This window comes from Coffea eugenioides, unplaced genomic scaffold (genome assembly GCF_003713205.1).
Source record: "Coffea eugenioides isolate CCC68of unplaced genomic scaffold, Ceug_1.0 ScVebR1_2853;HRSCAF=3958, whole genome shotgun sequence".
NCBI classification, from domain to species: domain Eukaryota; kingdom Viridiplantae; phylum Streptophyta; class Magnoliopsida; order Gentianales; family Rubiaceae; genus Coffea; species Coffea eugenioides.
The window spans coordinates 25,667-40,250 of record NW_020863378.1 but is presented as its reverse complement, the minus strand read 5'-3'; the positions used below and the strand labels follow the sequence as shown (position 1 = coordinate 40,250).

The following is a 14,584-nucleotide window of genomic DNA, read 5'->3' as shown; positions in this document are numbered from 1 at the left end:
GCATTCGTTCCATGGATGGGACCAGAGATGGGGAGAGAAGTAACAGGAGCTTCCGAGCCTAGTACATCTAGTTCCGGCCTATTAGGTGGGACCTAAGGTTATCCTTCCCGGGTGAAGGCGTTAGAGGCAGGGGGGATCAGGAGATTGAAAAGAAGAAGATGGAGGGTTGCTCGTACTCGCTTGAACCTGTTAGATGCAGCTACACCTGGTACCGGTGATTCCCTTTCGTTAGTTGATGCTAGAAAGCTTGGTTCTGATCCCGGTGATGAGCTAACTAAAGGACTCGAAGAAATGAAGCTGATTTAATCTTCTCGTAGCAGCTCTTGATTTTGATTGTCTTGTAGCTGATGAAGCTTGAATTGAAAGCCTAGAGTTGTGGAGTGGTGTGTGGGACTCGTGTAGTAGTAGCTAGACTCCGCGTGCCGCTTTCGCTCCTCCCCCATGTGTAAACCAATATCCCGCGGTAGACTTAAGCTCATCTAGGTCTCCTGCTTTCATTTTTGAAAATAGTTTGGTAGGGGGCTGCCAAGCTTGACTAATAGAATAGGGCATAAGGAGAATGCCTGTCCTGTGCCACCTTGGTAGCACAAACAAAGGTTCTGTGTACCAGCCATGTACGAATCATAGTAAATACTAACTTTCAAGGCACTTAGCTGTAAAGTTTCTTATACTCTTACAGTATATTATAAAGTCAAAGTCTTCTTAGTATTACAATAGTTGACTAGGAATATTCCTACCCTTGCAGTGCTAATATATTCATTAGTCTGAGTCTTAGTCCGCTGGCCGATCATTTCAATTAGCAGCAAATCCGTACACAAACCAGCGTATCGGGTTCGGCAGTCTTGCGATAGCAGATATAGAATTTCGTGTAAATACGCCCCCTCTCTAAGACAATAAACTTGGTCTCTTAAAGGGGCTTTGATCGGCAGGTCATAAAGAAGCTTCTTATGATCCCACTCTTGAATGAGCGAGATGAGATCGCTTCCTATATAGTCGGAATTTCCTTTGAAGACTGCTCAATGCTCAAAGCTTGCCAACTGCTGCTCTAAGTATAAGGCGATTGACAGGTCGTAAAAAGACCATATTCAAAAAGCCTTGGGGAGACTGCACCAAAAATGGTTCAATTTATTTGCCCTAAAATGAGTATCTTCGGATATATACTTGACTTTGGCGGGTGAGGTGCTTAAGTCTCTCTTCGCCCCCATTTTCTAACAAGAAAGAAGCTAGATACTCAGGGGACGGTCATAGGCTCACATCTGCTTCTTTGGATCTTTCTTCCCTTGTGTCTGTGTCGTATGCTTCATCCGGTAATAAAAAAAGCTTTTTGAAAGGCTATGCTTTAATAAAGGTCCGGCATTAATTGGAAATGGAAGTCAAAGGAGTCCACCACTCTATCTGCCTTATATCTTCTTTCAGTCCTCTTCCCTGTAGTACACTTTACTTCACGCTCTACTTCTTTCCTTAATTCTCTTCTTTCTCTCAATGCGCTCGGTCAGCTCAGTGGGTATACAGTCTACTGCTTCTGGCGACGGTATACCTTATACAGTCCAATAAACCCTTAAAATCAAAGTCTTCCATTAGCATCACCATCATGTAAGCAAATCCATTGACAAGCGTCATAGGTAGATCGACTCTATGCCTTCTTGCTTTAGGATTAGGAAAGGGAAACTGTAGTCTTATTGAAAGGTAGGCATTAACTCTCCCCTTCCCCGGCTTCTCCTTGTTCCAGCGGAAAAGGCAGGATCGGAGCATGACATTGGTAGTGAAGGCAACCAATAGCCCATCTTCGGTGCTAGCACCTGGGGAACGAGACGGATCCTATTGTGCTGTGCTTTTAGCCAGCAGACCCTTTCTACTAGATTAATCCTACGGATCCTGACACCGTAGCTCTTCGCTTAATGTCTTTTTCTTTCTCAGTCTTTGGGTCAAGAACTGAAGTAGCGGGTGGCCTTGCCCTATTCACATAGGGAATGGCGCTCGGGCCTCTTCTTGTTCCTCAATCTCCTCCCAGAGTTGATCTTGGGGGACTTCTACAATCGAACGGGTAGACTGGTTATGGTACGTAGCGTGCGAAGAATCAGCCCTATCGCTGCAGGAGAGGAAAGTCAAGCACAAAAACGAACAACTTTTTTTGACTTTTCTTATGGGGAAGGGGGCAGGGGATGTGCTCATAAACAAGATCAACGTGCTGCTACCAAAAGTCATCCCGCCACTGCTATTAGGATACGTCATTTGGGATCACACCCTAGTAGCGGAGATCTACCATACCCTCTACTTATATCTGGTGCACACTCTTCAACGGATCTTCCTTGAATCAACTAGTAGATCACCATTTCTTAAGGTTTCGTAATACTACTCAAGTGATACGTTCATTGCTCAAGAGAAGTTTAGCATAAGAAGCAGAGGACACAACTAATGGGCAGACTTAGTCTCTGCTTTTTTGAATAAACCTTCCTTTTCTGTCTTTGCTTCGGGTTCGATTTCTTATGCAGTTAGGAGTGGGGCGTGCTAGCGGGAAGTCCGGTTATGAACATATATCAATCTTTCAAAAAATCTTTCTTCCGGTTGTCTGAGCCAAGGGGATCAGGTGTCGGTGGAAAAGAATCTTCTCATCTAGAGACCGGGGTGAAAGATCATGGATCTAAATAGTTGGACGAATGCTGATTCGCTGTCTAGCTCACAGAGGGGGCTTTCTTTAAACGAGGGGAAGGCTGAGCTTTCTCTTCTTGTTGCTTCTGGGTTCTTGAGAATGATCTAAGCTTGGTTCTAAGGCTGGTTTGGAAGCCTTACCTTGAACAGGAGCTTCTAAGCTAAGTATAAGTAGCCGCTAGTGTCAAAGCTTAAACTGCAGGATCTGTTGTAGACGCAGGAGCTTGTCTCGTCCGCTACTCTCTCTCTGATGATTGATGTTGGTTACAATTTGCTTTATTACATTATATAGGCTCGCTCCAGTTCGCTATTCTTGTGCTTTCTCCAGGTCATCATAGAGCATAGCTCGGTATTGAGGAGAGCTTTTGATTAGCTCAAGTATGGGCGTGCACGCTGTCCAAATGCTTGATGAGATCATACGATTTGCGGCCTTCATCTAGCTTTTCTTTGTCTTTGTCTAATTCCACTTCCTTCTTCGTCTCTGGAGCGTGAACAGGGCTTCTTTGGTCTGGGAGGCGAGTGAACATCTTTCCGGATCTTAGAGCTGGGCATGCTTGACTTGCTTTCCTTGGCTAGAAGGTAGTGAGTGCATTGATGCAGAGAAGTTGGAATATAGTCAGTGTGCCACGAGTGAGTCCTTTTGTTGTCGATTTCTTTGACTCTGTCTCTTCCCAGGAACGATCAAATGCGAACAAAGAAAAATAGGAGAAGGAACCCAAGGGTAAGAGTCATTCATGCTCTCTAGCCAGGGTACGGAGCGTAGTAATAGTAAGAGGTCTTAGCTGCTTATCCGGTCTTAGCGGAAGAGGAGCTCTTTGCAATAACCGCTGCTACCGAATCCCTTGTTATCGGTAGGGCTACTAATTAGGAATTCATACCAGGCGAAAGAAAAATGGCTTTAGGATCCTCACCCAAAGCAAGAAAGCGAGAGCTGACATTTCAAATAGCAGCCATTGAAAGAAAACAAAAGGAAGGAACTGTAGGGCTTAGGGCTAGGCAACAAAATAGTAGAAGAAGGCTAGGCCTACGAAGAGCAAATCGACCCCACGGAGCGGTAACTAGCTCCGACGTTCCTACTGAGCTTGCATCTAATAGCTTATAGGCTTCTTTCCTTGATTTGCTACATCTGATTGAGATTATCGTTCCTTATCTGAGAAAGAAAATGGCATTTCTAGTCATATTTTTTATATCAATAGTCAAGACCTTTGCTTTTATTCAAGTTTTCCGGATGAATAAGACCGAATCACGTGCATCGCAGACTTTCAATGGGGCCATAGCGAGAGAGACCTTCCTTGGCTTTTTTGCCTTGCTACGGCTTGGCTCGATCTACGCGCCTCGGTACACGCGCGGTCTCATTCCGCCCTACAACACTAAGAAAGAAGCGCTAAACAACGTGCTATGTGTTTTGCTGCTGCACGCACTCTTTCCTCGTGCATTCGTTGCTAGCCGAAAGGCCGATTAGGATTCTGCGTTCACTCGGTTCTCTAAATAAAGGGGGAGAAGTCCCCCGAGGTCGAGGGAAAAAGATATTAATGAGATAGGTCTCCCTTATCCCAACGGTCAGTGAGTCGGCCTGCTTGTGGTTTATGGAGTAATGCCTCTTTCCGCTTTCTAAGGAAAGTCAAGCCTGTCTGTTTACGAATCGTCTGTTCATGAATCAGATGTGTGAGGGTATATTCTATATAATATAGAAAGAGCTTCTTCTTACCCGAGTTCAGATTTGGATTCCGGGTACGAGTTCAGCGTGCCAATCCGTAGCTGTCCATTCATTCAATCAAGCCAGCTTCAGTCATTTCAGGAAAGCCAGCAAGCAAAGATGCACTATGCTCGGTCAAAGGTCTTAGTCTCGGTCCCCCGAGATGAGCAGAATAAGCGGAAAGTCTCTTTCGCTTTGCTTGGAAAGATTAAATGAAAGTGGACGCTTAAGCCGTTAATAGTAAGCTATTAATTCTCTTCGAATCGGGGCAAGTTTTTTAATCTTTACTAGCGATCTTAGGAAGAAAGTCAGGCTAGTTCCCGCACCTGGGACAAACAAAGGTGGTGCATTTCTTTCTGCAATAGAATGGTCATGGGCGGACCTGACACAGAGGCCCCAGCTCGAAAGGAAGACCGGCCTCTACTGTACTTTAGAAAAGATGCTATTACAGGCGAGTCACCTAGCCGACAGTCCCTTTTTTTCTTTCACAAGGCGATCTAAGTATTGAGCTAAGACGGGATCCAGCTATATGCTAGGAAAGTGCCTTCCCGCTTCAAGTTAATGCCCGATCGAAGCCTATTTTAAAGCCTTATCTGCCCGTTTGGACACCACTTACCTTTACTATTGAATAAAGTAATGGATGTGATGGATTAGTACGATACGCCACCTTAGTATCAGGAAGACCAACCCTCCTCCGTGCCGAGGTTCAGTCGCACCATATCCGGTTCTTGGTAATGCCATCTGTCCTTTTGCGCCTCATACGCCGGTGAACATTTCCTTCGGCTTGCTTCATTTTGGCCTCCAAATCTTCCCACTCTGTAAGGTCTCTGGTTACCTCTTCATTGGCTACTCAGTTAGGGAAGGCCAATGAGTCTTGTTTCGCGAGCAATTTCTTCTTCATTCCTCACTTCTCGATCTCGAGTCACTCGCTGCCGTAAGCCATGCACTAAAACAAGCAAGACCAGATTCTCTCCATCTAGGATTCCCGGTTTGGAAGAAAGAATACCTGTGCCTATCCTGTGAATCAAGTAATAGCCTTTTTTATTCATCGCCTATCGCATTTTGCCTGTAATGAGGAATAAGTGAGCTGATAGCTATGATTCGATCTCTCGCGTTCGAGGATCAGGATTCCATCCTCAATTCTCTACCCGATCTCTATGAGAGCTTTGAAGTCGGGTAGGTATTGGGCATACATATGCTTTTGATACTCTGGCAAGAGGTTTTTTATTTCCAGTTGCTCCCTCTCCCTACTAGATATGCTAAAAGAATAGAAGGATTTCCTGGAACGAAGTCCCAGATCTTTCATAGCATAACCTGGAGAAAAGAGAAAACAACTTAATCTCAGTGGTTCTAGACCTACTTTAAGTTAGAGCTCGTGGTTGCTTTAATGTAGGAGGACTTTTTTCAAAGGTGGCACACTCCACTCCTATCCTATAAAGAATGGGGATTCTACGACTACGGTTATTAGGTCGAAATCTGAAGTTTGCACCTCTCTCCAGGGTACAAGTTCCCTTCGTTTCGATAAGGCAGACATCGACATCGTAGTTCTATTCTGTTCTATTAGTGCCAGTTCCGGTGCCGGTTGTACCTGTTACAGCAACTACAGTACCGGTTCCTCTAGTAGAAGTTCCCCGGGGAGCATCCTGTTCAAGCAGTATTTAATACTCCAGTTTCTTAGCCTTAGCTCGGGAAGCTATTTCCTGGTCCTTGAAAGGTGGGACCTTTCGCTCGTATTTGAATTCCGTTGAAAAGGCCGGGGGTTAGACAGTCCGTTCCTGGTCTTCCATTAAGTCTTAGGGGCACGCCTAAACGCTTTCTTTCTCTCGCCACGTTCAACAAGCGTCGAGCTACAACCTGATTTTCTTATCTTTATATAAGAATAAGACGCTGGAGATGTTAGAAACTGAACTGTACTGCTGCATTCCGTAAAGCTGTCTTCTCTTACGTAAGCTAGCTTAACTCTTGAACTACTTGAACAAGGAAGGCAGGGGACTTCTTTCGCCTTCAAGATGGGCCTCATCGTCTTCTGAGGTGCGATAGCGCTTTTATGAATCTCTTTCGAGATGTTTTTGGTTGAGAAAGAGATGCGGACTTAGAGGTCTTCTTTTATTTCTTTTTATTGATTGCAGCTGGGGAGGTTGCTAGTTACGTTACCAATGTCCTTCAAAGCAGGAAGAAATAGAAGCTCGAGAGAAAACAAATGCAGGACTGATGACTCAAGCGGAGTTGGTTTATGATTCCCTGGCCTAGGCCTAGGTAAGGGTGCTTTCGCTTTCGATATAGGAATTAGACTTCCTGTTTGAGTCGTAATAGCTCCTGTCCTGGGCTTTTTAGATAGTTCACTCTGCTTCGGGCCGGGCCGACTTTCGAGTTAAAACTCCGCTCCTCTCCTTTGCAGTCGAGTGGCTAAAGCTCCTTTTGTCAAAGAGTTGGCATTAAAGTGTATACCCAAGGGCGTCTACCTAGTACCAGGGCCCGGCAGCGATACCTGGTATAAAACTCTGACTTCCAAGGAAAGCGTCTATTACCGGCAGTCATACGCTCCTTTCTCCAGTTAGTGGCGTGTGACATGGATCTTCCTTCGATCTCATAGGTTGTCTAGAAGATGGAGCCCAAGCATGAGGGAATAATATCCTCGTCTAATCACGAGGTTACATGGACCCGGCGTTAGATGCATTGGTGCCTGGTTTTTCACTCTTCCCTTGATCGAACGAACGATTGATTCTTGTAAAAGTCCCTAATATACCCCCTTCCGGGGGCATACCATAAGACTTGAAAGAATCCAGTCATGACCTGGGAGGAAAGAGTGTTTCGAAAAGAGTTCTGCCTTACTTTCTTCTATTGATTGAGAACCTCGAGGAAAAACCCTTAAGCCATGCCTTTCTTAAACAACCAATTCTCCCATATCATCAGAAGAAGGCGATTCCCTTTTTCTTAAGTTAAGAGCTGACCCGCAGGGAAGTAATCCCCTTCTCCTAGAGTCGGAGTCAGGGCATCAGTTGGAGTTCATGCTTTACCGGGTCTAGGATCCCTATCGGATAAGGGGTGGCAGGTCAAATTCTTTACATGGGTCCCAAGCTGTCCCTTAGTCTATTCCCTTGTTCGAAGCCTTGGCAGCAGTCCATTCCTACCGTACTCCGGCTATTCGATCTGTCTGTGTATCGCGTAGAGCACGTACTATGAGTCCAACTCCTCTTAGTGTAAGAATCAATCTGGTAGTTTCCCCTTTTTTGGTGTAAGGGGCTTGTTGCTTACAAATGTGTTCCTTCTTGCAGTGAAGTAAGGAACGATTTCTCTCTATTCCTTGAGGTGTGGGACCATTGACATTGGCCTTTGGCACAGGCGACTTGGGCACATGAGTGAAAGGTCAATGGAGGAGTCCCCAGCTGCATTCACTTCTCCATTCTTCAACTTGGCTTGCATCAAATAGAGAGTACTTTCTTCCCTCTGGCAACAATGAGATTCCCTTTGCTGAGCTTCCATTTACCTCCACCTTGGGTGCTATGGTAGCCCTCATCATCAAGCTTTCCTATGCCTATTAAGAAGAAGGAATCCCGGGTGATGATTCGATTCTTCTTGGCACGCTTTCTTGCTTTCAAGAGTTTCGATAGGTTGGAGGACTGATTCTATAAGTAGGACAAAGAGAAATGAAATGAATTTATATCATTTTTCAAGATCTTAAAGTTGCATTCTGTCTTCATTTTAGAAGCCGGGTAGGGGCGCGGAAGGAGATAGATCTTGTGTGGTTCAACCTCTTAGCCCGTCTATTCCTACCCTACCTATCGAAATTCGTATTTATTTAAAGTAGGCTATTACATAAGCCGTCGAAGTCTTCCAATTCCATTTTAAGATAAGAAAGATTTGTTGTAAGTGAAGTTGAATGCTTTTTCCCTGAAACTTTATACCTCAAGAAATGATGTTTTCGTGGGGTAGTTCTTTCTTCCCTTGATCGTGACGTAAGACGCTTTTCTGGCACAAACCTAGTAGTTCTTTGTCCTGCCGATCTTGGGTGAACTGATGACACTGATGCTCCAAGACCAAGAGTTTTCACAGCCAAAGCTATTGAAGCCCTTCTTTTCCTATTAAGTAATATGAAGGAAGTCTCCCTCTGGTGTGCCAGTTATCGTGCCCACGGTAAACGCTGGGTAGCCAAGTGCGGAGCGGATAACTGCTGAAAGCATCTAAGTAGTAAGCCCACCCCAAGATGAGTGCTCTCCTATTCCGACTTCCCCAGAGCCTCCGGTAGCACAGCCGAGACAGCGATGGGTTCTCCGCCCCGAAGCTTCTCCTTTCGTTTATGTCGTGAAAAGAAAGAGGGGCTTCCCTACAATTCAAGAGCGGACACTTCCTCATTCCAGGTCTCAAATCAGTAGCCAAGAGTCCATAGACCGCATCTGCGAAATCTCTTCATTTATGATAATTCAGGTGCCCCTTCTCGTCTCGAGTTGAGGTTGCTAATGTCCCCACCTTCACCCGCTTTTAGAAGTGGATTCGAACCACTGGACTCTATTTTATGAGGATACATTGATTCTGTTTAGCCGTTACCATTCTATATGCCTTTTCCGCCTTAAAGCCCTTTTCCCGGATAGGAAATGTATGCAAACGATGCAGGAATCGAAGTTGACCCCGATAAAGTGAAGGCCATTCAGGAGATGCCGATCCCACGAACCGAGAAAGAAATCTGGGGTTTTCTGGGAAGGATCAACTACATTGCCCGCTTCATCTCAAACCTCACTGCAACCTGTAAACTCATTTTCAAGCTGCTAAAGAAGAATCACCCGAAAGAAGGCAGCAGGCCGGATGATTAGCACTAGAGAGCGCCTGAAGGAAGGCTCGTCGAGACCTCAATCGCTGATCCAGCAAGAATGTCAGTTGAGACCTATGTTGAGTCAAATAGGCTTCCTGTTGACTATTGGTCTGTCTGCAACCGGGATTAGTGAAACCCGGACGGTAAAGGCTTTACCATGAGAATAAGCGGAACAGATCCCATTTCCAAGCACTGAGCGGAACCATCCGAGCACACCGTGGGATATGAATCTTCCCTCCCTCCCTCAGAGAAGAATACAGAAGCTCGGGTGAGAACTACAGACTGGGAGAAAGAATACCCGCTTTGAGTGCGATTGCTTGATGGCTTCTAGCTCTTTTCTTCTTGCAACTAAATCAATAGCGTATATAAGATAAGGGAGGCAGTGGCTTTTAGCTGGAAATCGAGTGCTGGCAGAAAGAAAGAGGACTTGGAGAGTCCAGACTTTAGCTCATCTTCTCCCTCATCCATGATAGATATCAGATCAGGGGATAACTACTAGAAGAGGGGTAGCTCCTCTCCTTCTGGTCAAGTGGCTTCTCTCGGGCTTAATAGCCTAAAGCCCGTTTCCTCTCTCCCAGCAAGCAATAGTAGCTGCGCCTTTATGGTCTGTTTCCCATCCCTATTTTGAAATAGCGTAGATCAAGAGAATGAGCTCACTCGATTCGCGTCTGATCCTCCATTCTTTCTCATAGACTGATGCAGAAAAGAAGTCACTTAAGGAAACATCCGGTGAATTCGCGACACTCCAGTACCAATGGACGTACCGAAGCCAATCCTTCATCCAGTTCCTGAGCAAAGACCACTCAAGCAAGGAAGTCCCGGACTCTTTCTGCTGGAAATAATTCATCAGGAGCCACCTTTAAATCCGAAGGTTTCATCCCTTTAATTTAAGTAATTTAAGAAGGAAGGAGATAATGAAACCTCGAAGATAAGGAAGCGAAAGCTCACTCTGCCAAGCCACAATTCTAATGGATAGTCATTGGGACCCCGAGGCTTGGTGTACATAGCAAGAACCCGCTCAAAGTGACGAGATCTTGTATGACTGAGTTTGGCAAGCAAGGACCCTATAACCTCCACCACCTATCCTTGGTAGAGAACCTTCGTAATGAATGGATATTTTTTACATATAGCCATCAGACCATATGGATGATGGTAAGCAAGCAAACAAAACAACGAGCAGACATGGCAGATAAATCCACGCGCCCACCCTTGACGCAAAAGCGCTTAGCAAACTCAAATGCACCAGTGTCAGAAATCAGAGATTTTTGAGTTGAAATTGGCTGAAGACACTGAAAATCAACTTCGGCAACTTGCGCATCAGCGATGACAACATCATCACCGAGCACATTGATTGGGACACATCAAAAAAAGTGGCTTTTGAACGAGACCTACCGGCTTAGGGGCAGTTGCTACTAAAATGGGTGTACCCGGAACGGGGTTCCGATCTCTAAATAGATCCGCTATAGCTACTCGATCTCGATCAAATGGCTTTGGATCTGTCTCTACATCTGGAAGATCTGAAACTTGAAGGGGTGCTCCATACTAAATTAAGGGTAAGAGCCCATACTCTCTCTTCTGTAGATACGCTATCCCTTCCGGCTATGGTATGGGGGAAGGGAAGTGAGATCTACCGATTGATTTGATATTAGATGAGCGGGCGTATTATGATCGTTCGGGAGACATGGCCCCACGCGCTACACACAAGAATGAATTGTTATGTGGTCGGTAAACTTTTTCTGCAGGCAGCCTATCAAATCAGATCACGTATTATTTATTTAATATGTCGTTCCACATGTATTCGGTCTTAAATTTTGATGTTCCTGCTCTGGTTAGCACGGTAAAGCTTGTTTAATAAATTCCTCTCTCTTTCCTTCCGTGTCGTTCCGGTCTCTTTTCTTCTTCATTCTCACCCTATATATAGTAGACTATCTTATTCCTATCTAAGCCTATATCAACATAGCCAACTAGAAAACTCATGCGCTTGTAAATGATTGGTGTCAGAATTTTTCACTGATCAGTCTCATCCGTGTAAGAATTAGGAATTCCTATTCCAACTCGTCCCAGAATGGGCGTTATGGCAAAGAACAAGAAGAAAACAAAAGGAGAAATTTGTCCAATAGTAACAAACGGTGCCTCCATTTACGTCCGACCCAACCTCAGACTCTTTCTTCCCCGGCGTGCGTGCTTATGGTAAGGGCAGATTATGGAAGCGCCGGAAGTCCTCATTGATAAAATATCGATAGAACCCCTGGTAAACGTCTGCATTCCTACCCCTTCTGTTAAGGTCGTCCATATAGGAATTCAAAAGGCCATCCATCAGATCCCGCTGAAAAGCATGCCGAAGGGCATTCAGAGATTCTGTGGAATTTTCCAGAAAATCAAAGGCCCCCCTTCGGATGTCAGTGTACGGGGACACCCGTAGAATCTGAGCCAGATTCGGCTCTTCAAGTAGTAGAGTATGAAGTCGGTCTTGTAAAAGACCCTTTCGTTCATCTACTTGAAGATGGAAATTGAAGTAATCCAAAAGCCATTGGTAGTGCTGGACATTTACTGCCCCATTGAAACGTCCTAGCACTATTTCCGCATACTCGCCGGGGCGGGTCTGTACAGGCAGCCCAAACAAATGCTGGTTTTCCAGAAAAGCGATGCGTCGAAAAAGATCCGCTTCATGATTCGCCGTGATCAAATTTCTAAAGGTATTCAAGGATTCCGAACTCGAGGAAGACTCCATTAGCGGTGAATCGGGTGGGGTTACCGGTTCTTGTCCTGCTAATGAAGGGGGTGTTACCGGAGGTGTCCAATTGCGTCCGTCACAATAGGCTATTGTAATGAAGTGCTGGAGCCAAGAAACCCCCCCGGTTTTTGTGATGAATAGATTTTCTACCCGATTTGCATAATCTTTCCTATCAACAGCTTCTACGACGATAGGCATAAAGGCATGATTAGTTCCACAAATCTCACTGCATTGACCATAGTAAACTCCTTCTCGTTGTACCAAAATAGAGGTCTGATTTAAACGACCAGGTACAGCATCACATTTGACACCTAAGGAAGGTACAGCCCAACTATGAAGTACATCAGCAGATGTTACAATAATACGTAAATGAGTTTTGGCTGGTACAACCACTCTATTGTCCACTTCTAATAAACGTAATTGACCCAATTCTAGATCATCTTCTGGAATCATATAACTGTCAAAAGTGAGTGACTGTTCATCGGAACTGTTATAGTCCGAATACTCATAAGTCCAATACCATTGATGTCCAATAGCTTTGATAGTAATGGCCGGATCTACTACTACCTCGTCCATTGAGTATAACAGAGCAAATGATGGTATAGCAATGAACATCGGGATGATACTAGGAAATATGGTCCAAAGAATCTCGATAGTAGTTCCATGAACAATCCTTTGCGGGATTGGATTTTTTTTATAGTGGAAATGCCATAAAGTGCGAACCAAGATCCATGATACGAAAACCAAAATCAGAATGAGGAAGAAAAAGATATCGTGATGTAAGTCTATTATTCCTTGCATCATAGGTGTTGCTGCGTCTTGAGATCCTAATTGCCATGGTTCCGCTGCATCACAAGGAGCAATTGTGAGGAATAGCCATTCTAGAACAATCATTTTCTTTGGTTCATTCTTTTCTTTGACTGCTCCGCTCCCCCCAAAAAAAAGAGAGACCTAATTTCACCAGACAGCTTAACTCCGTCAAGCCTGTAGGAGTCGTTTTGAAGTATAGAGAGCTTTTCTTGGTTGTTAACCAAAGTAAAGCATGGGAAAAAGAACTTGACTAACAACCGGAACTAGAAGACATAGTTGATTAGATCAAGAAATTCGAAAAGTTCCTGGCATAACCAACTATTTGACCCATGCAACATGAGATCATAATATGAATGTGTGAGAAAGCCTGGCATGCTAGTCGGTTCCTCTCCAACCACTGTCCGAACAAGGTCCGGCATCGTCCATTCGGGAGGTAATTGCTTACCGGCTTTCAGCACACACTCTGCGTATTCATCGCAGATTCTATCAAATACTTTCCCCCACTCGGGGGGAGCGCTTTCCGCGTCCGACATAGTGGAAGAAATGCTAGCGGCGCTACTTGTCGTAGTAAAAGAAAGAGGATCTGTTTCCATAAAGTCTATATCACTGGACGTTGGACGTCCATATAGAACAAGGTACTCTTTCTTCATCTTTTCATTTCATCCTTGTAATTCCGCTTCCCCCAAAAAAAGAGAGAGACTTGTTGAGAACTAAACGAGAACTAAAATGTTGGTTGTTGACCAACGGAAAGCATGGGAAAAAGATAGCTCCTTTTTGTCTAAGGGCAAGTTCTTAACATTACGTGGATTGGATTCACTTACCTTACTATATGATATTATTCACGTAGGGCGTCGGCGAATCAGGTGTTTTTTTGTGCTGTGTCGTTGAATCCGCAATTTCCGGGTTCAGTAGTAGGAGAGAAAGGGACCTCTCACATTCTTTAAAGGCAGAGTTTCATTCTATTCATCCTAAGAGGCTAAGGGGTCGGGTCATTGAACTAGTTTCATTCCCTTGGATCAAATCGTTTGAGGAAATAACGTCTTTCACAGCTGAATGCGTACTTCCTTTTCTTCTTCTAGTTACCCCGCCGACAGAGAAGTCAACCTTTGATGCGAGTCTTGGATCTTGCACTTTCAAGAGAGTTTGGATGTCCTCTAAAGAGACCTTTTCGCTACTGCTCATAGGAAGAGCCACAAAGACTTCGTGGACATATCGCGCATAACGAATTCCAGGATGAATGCTCGATCAAATTCATCTAGAAACAAGTTAAGCAAGACCATAGTAAGAACACCCGAAGACGGCAACATCTATAGACCAATCTCTTCCGTCTTCATCCAAGATCGGCAAAGCGGAAAGAAGATGAAAAACGTACTTATCTGTCACTAAAGGTTCCAATTTGGACAAAAGACGAGAACGAGGAATGCTATTCAAAGCAGGAGAAAGATCGAAATGGAACAGAATTTCTACTTCCTTCCATCCCTCCGCATAAAAATCACACACTTTTCTCTCCTTTCGAAATCCAAACGAGTGATCAATAAAAGAAAAATAGGAAATTTGACTATTTGCTTTGGAGAAAGATCGGATGAAATGAAATACAGGGATGTTCCTACGTGGACGTTTGAGAGAGAAGGCAGAATTGGACAAATAGCTTCTTTTCCGGTCTCAGATGCGCCATTCCCCATTACCAGTGTTAGCCTGTTAGCACTTTACTTTCCCTCTTTTCTCGCACGAGGCTGACTGACTCAAGGGACGAACCACTTATAGGCTTTCTGCCTTCTCTTCTAGCTCATTCGATTCCCTATAGGTCTAGGCAAAGAGAACAGGGCAAACTAAACCACTAGTAGGTCACGAACTCAATTAAGAGATCAATCCAATTTCCTGCTGGCTA

The 14,584-nt window shown here is 44.6% G+C and overlaps 1 protein-coding gene across 1 annotated transcript; it reads right to left on the bottom strand.

Annotated features, from left to right (window-relative positions):
- Positions 1-11,026: 11,026 nt before the first annotated feature.
- Positions 11,027-13,475, bottom strand: LOC113757246 (cytochrome c oxidase subunit 2-like). Its single transcript, XM_027300619.1, has one exon. The coding sequence runs from the start codon at positions 12,778-12,780 to the stop codon at positions 11,338-11,340; it is 1,443 nt and encodes a 480-aa protein (XP_027156420.1). The 5' UTR covers positions 12,781-13,475; the 3' UTR covers positions 11,027-11,337.
- Positions 13,476-14,584: the final 1,109 nt, after the last annotated feature.

What these genes read in the sequence shown, in the direction of transcription:
- LOC113757246 (XM_027300619.1), bottom strand. Translation starts at nt 12,780, where the DNA reads ATGATTGTTCTAGAATGGCTATTCCTCACAATTGCTCCTTGTGATGCA.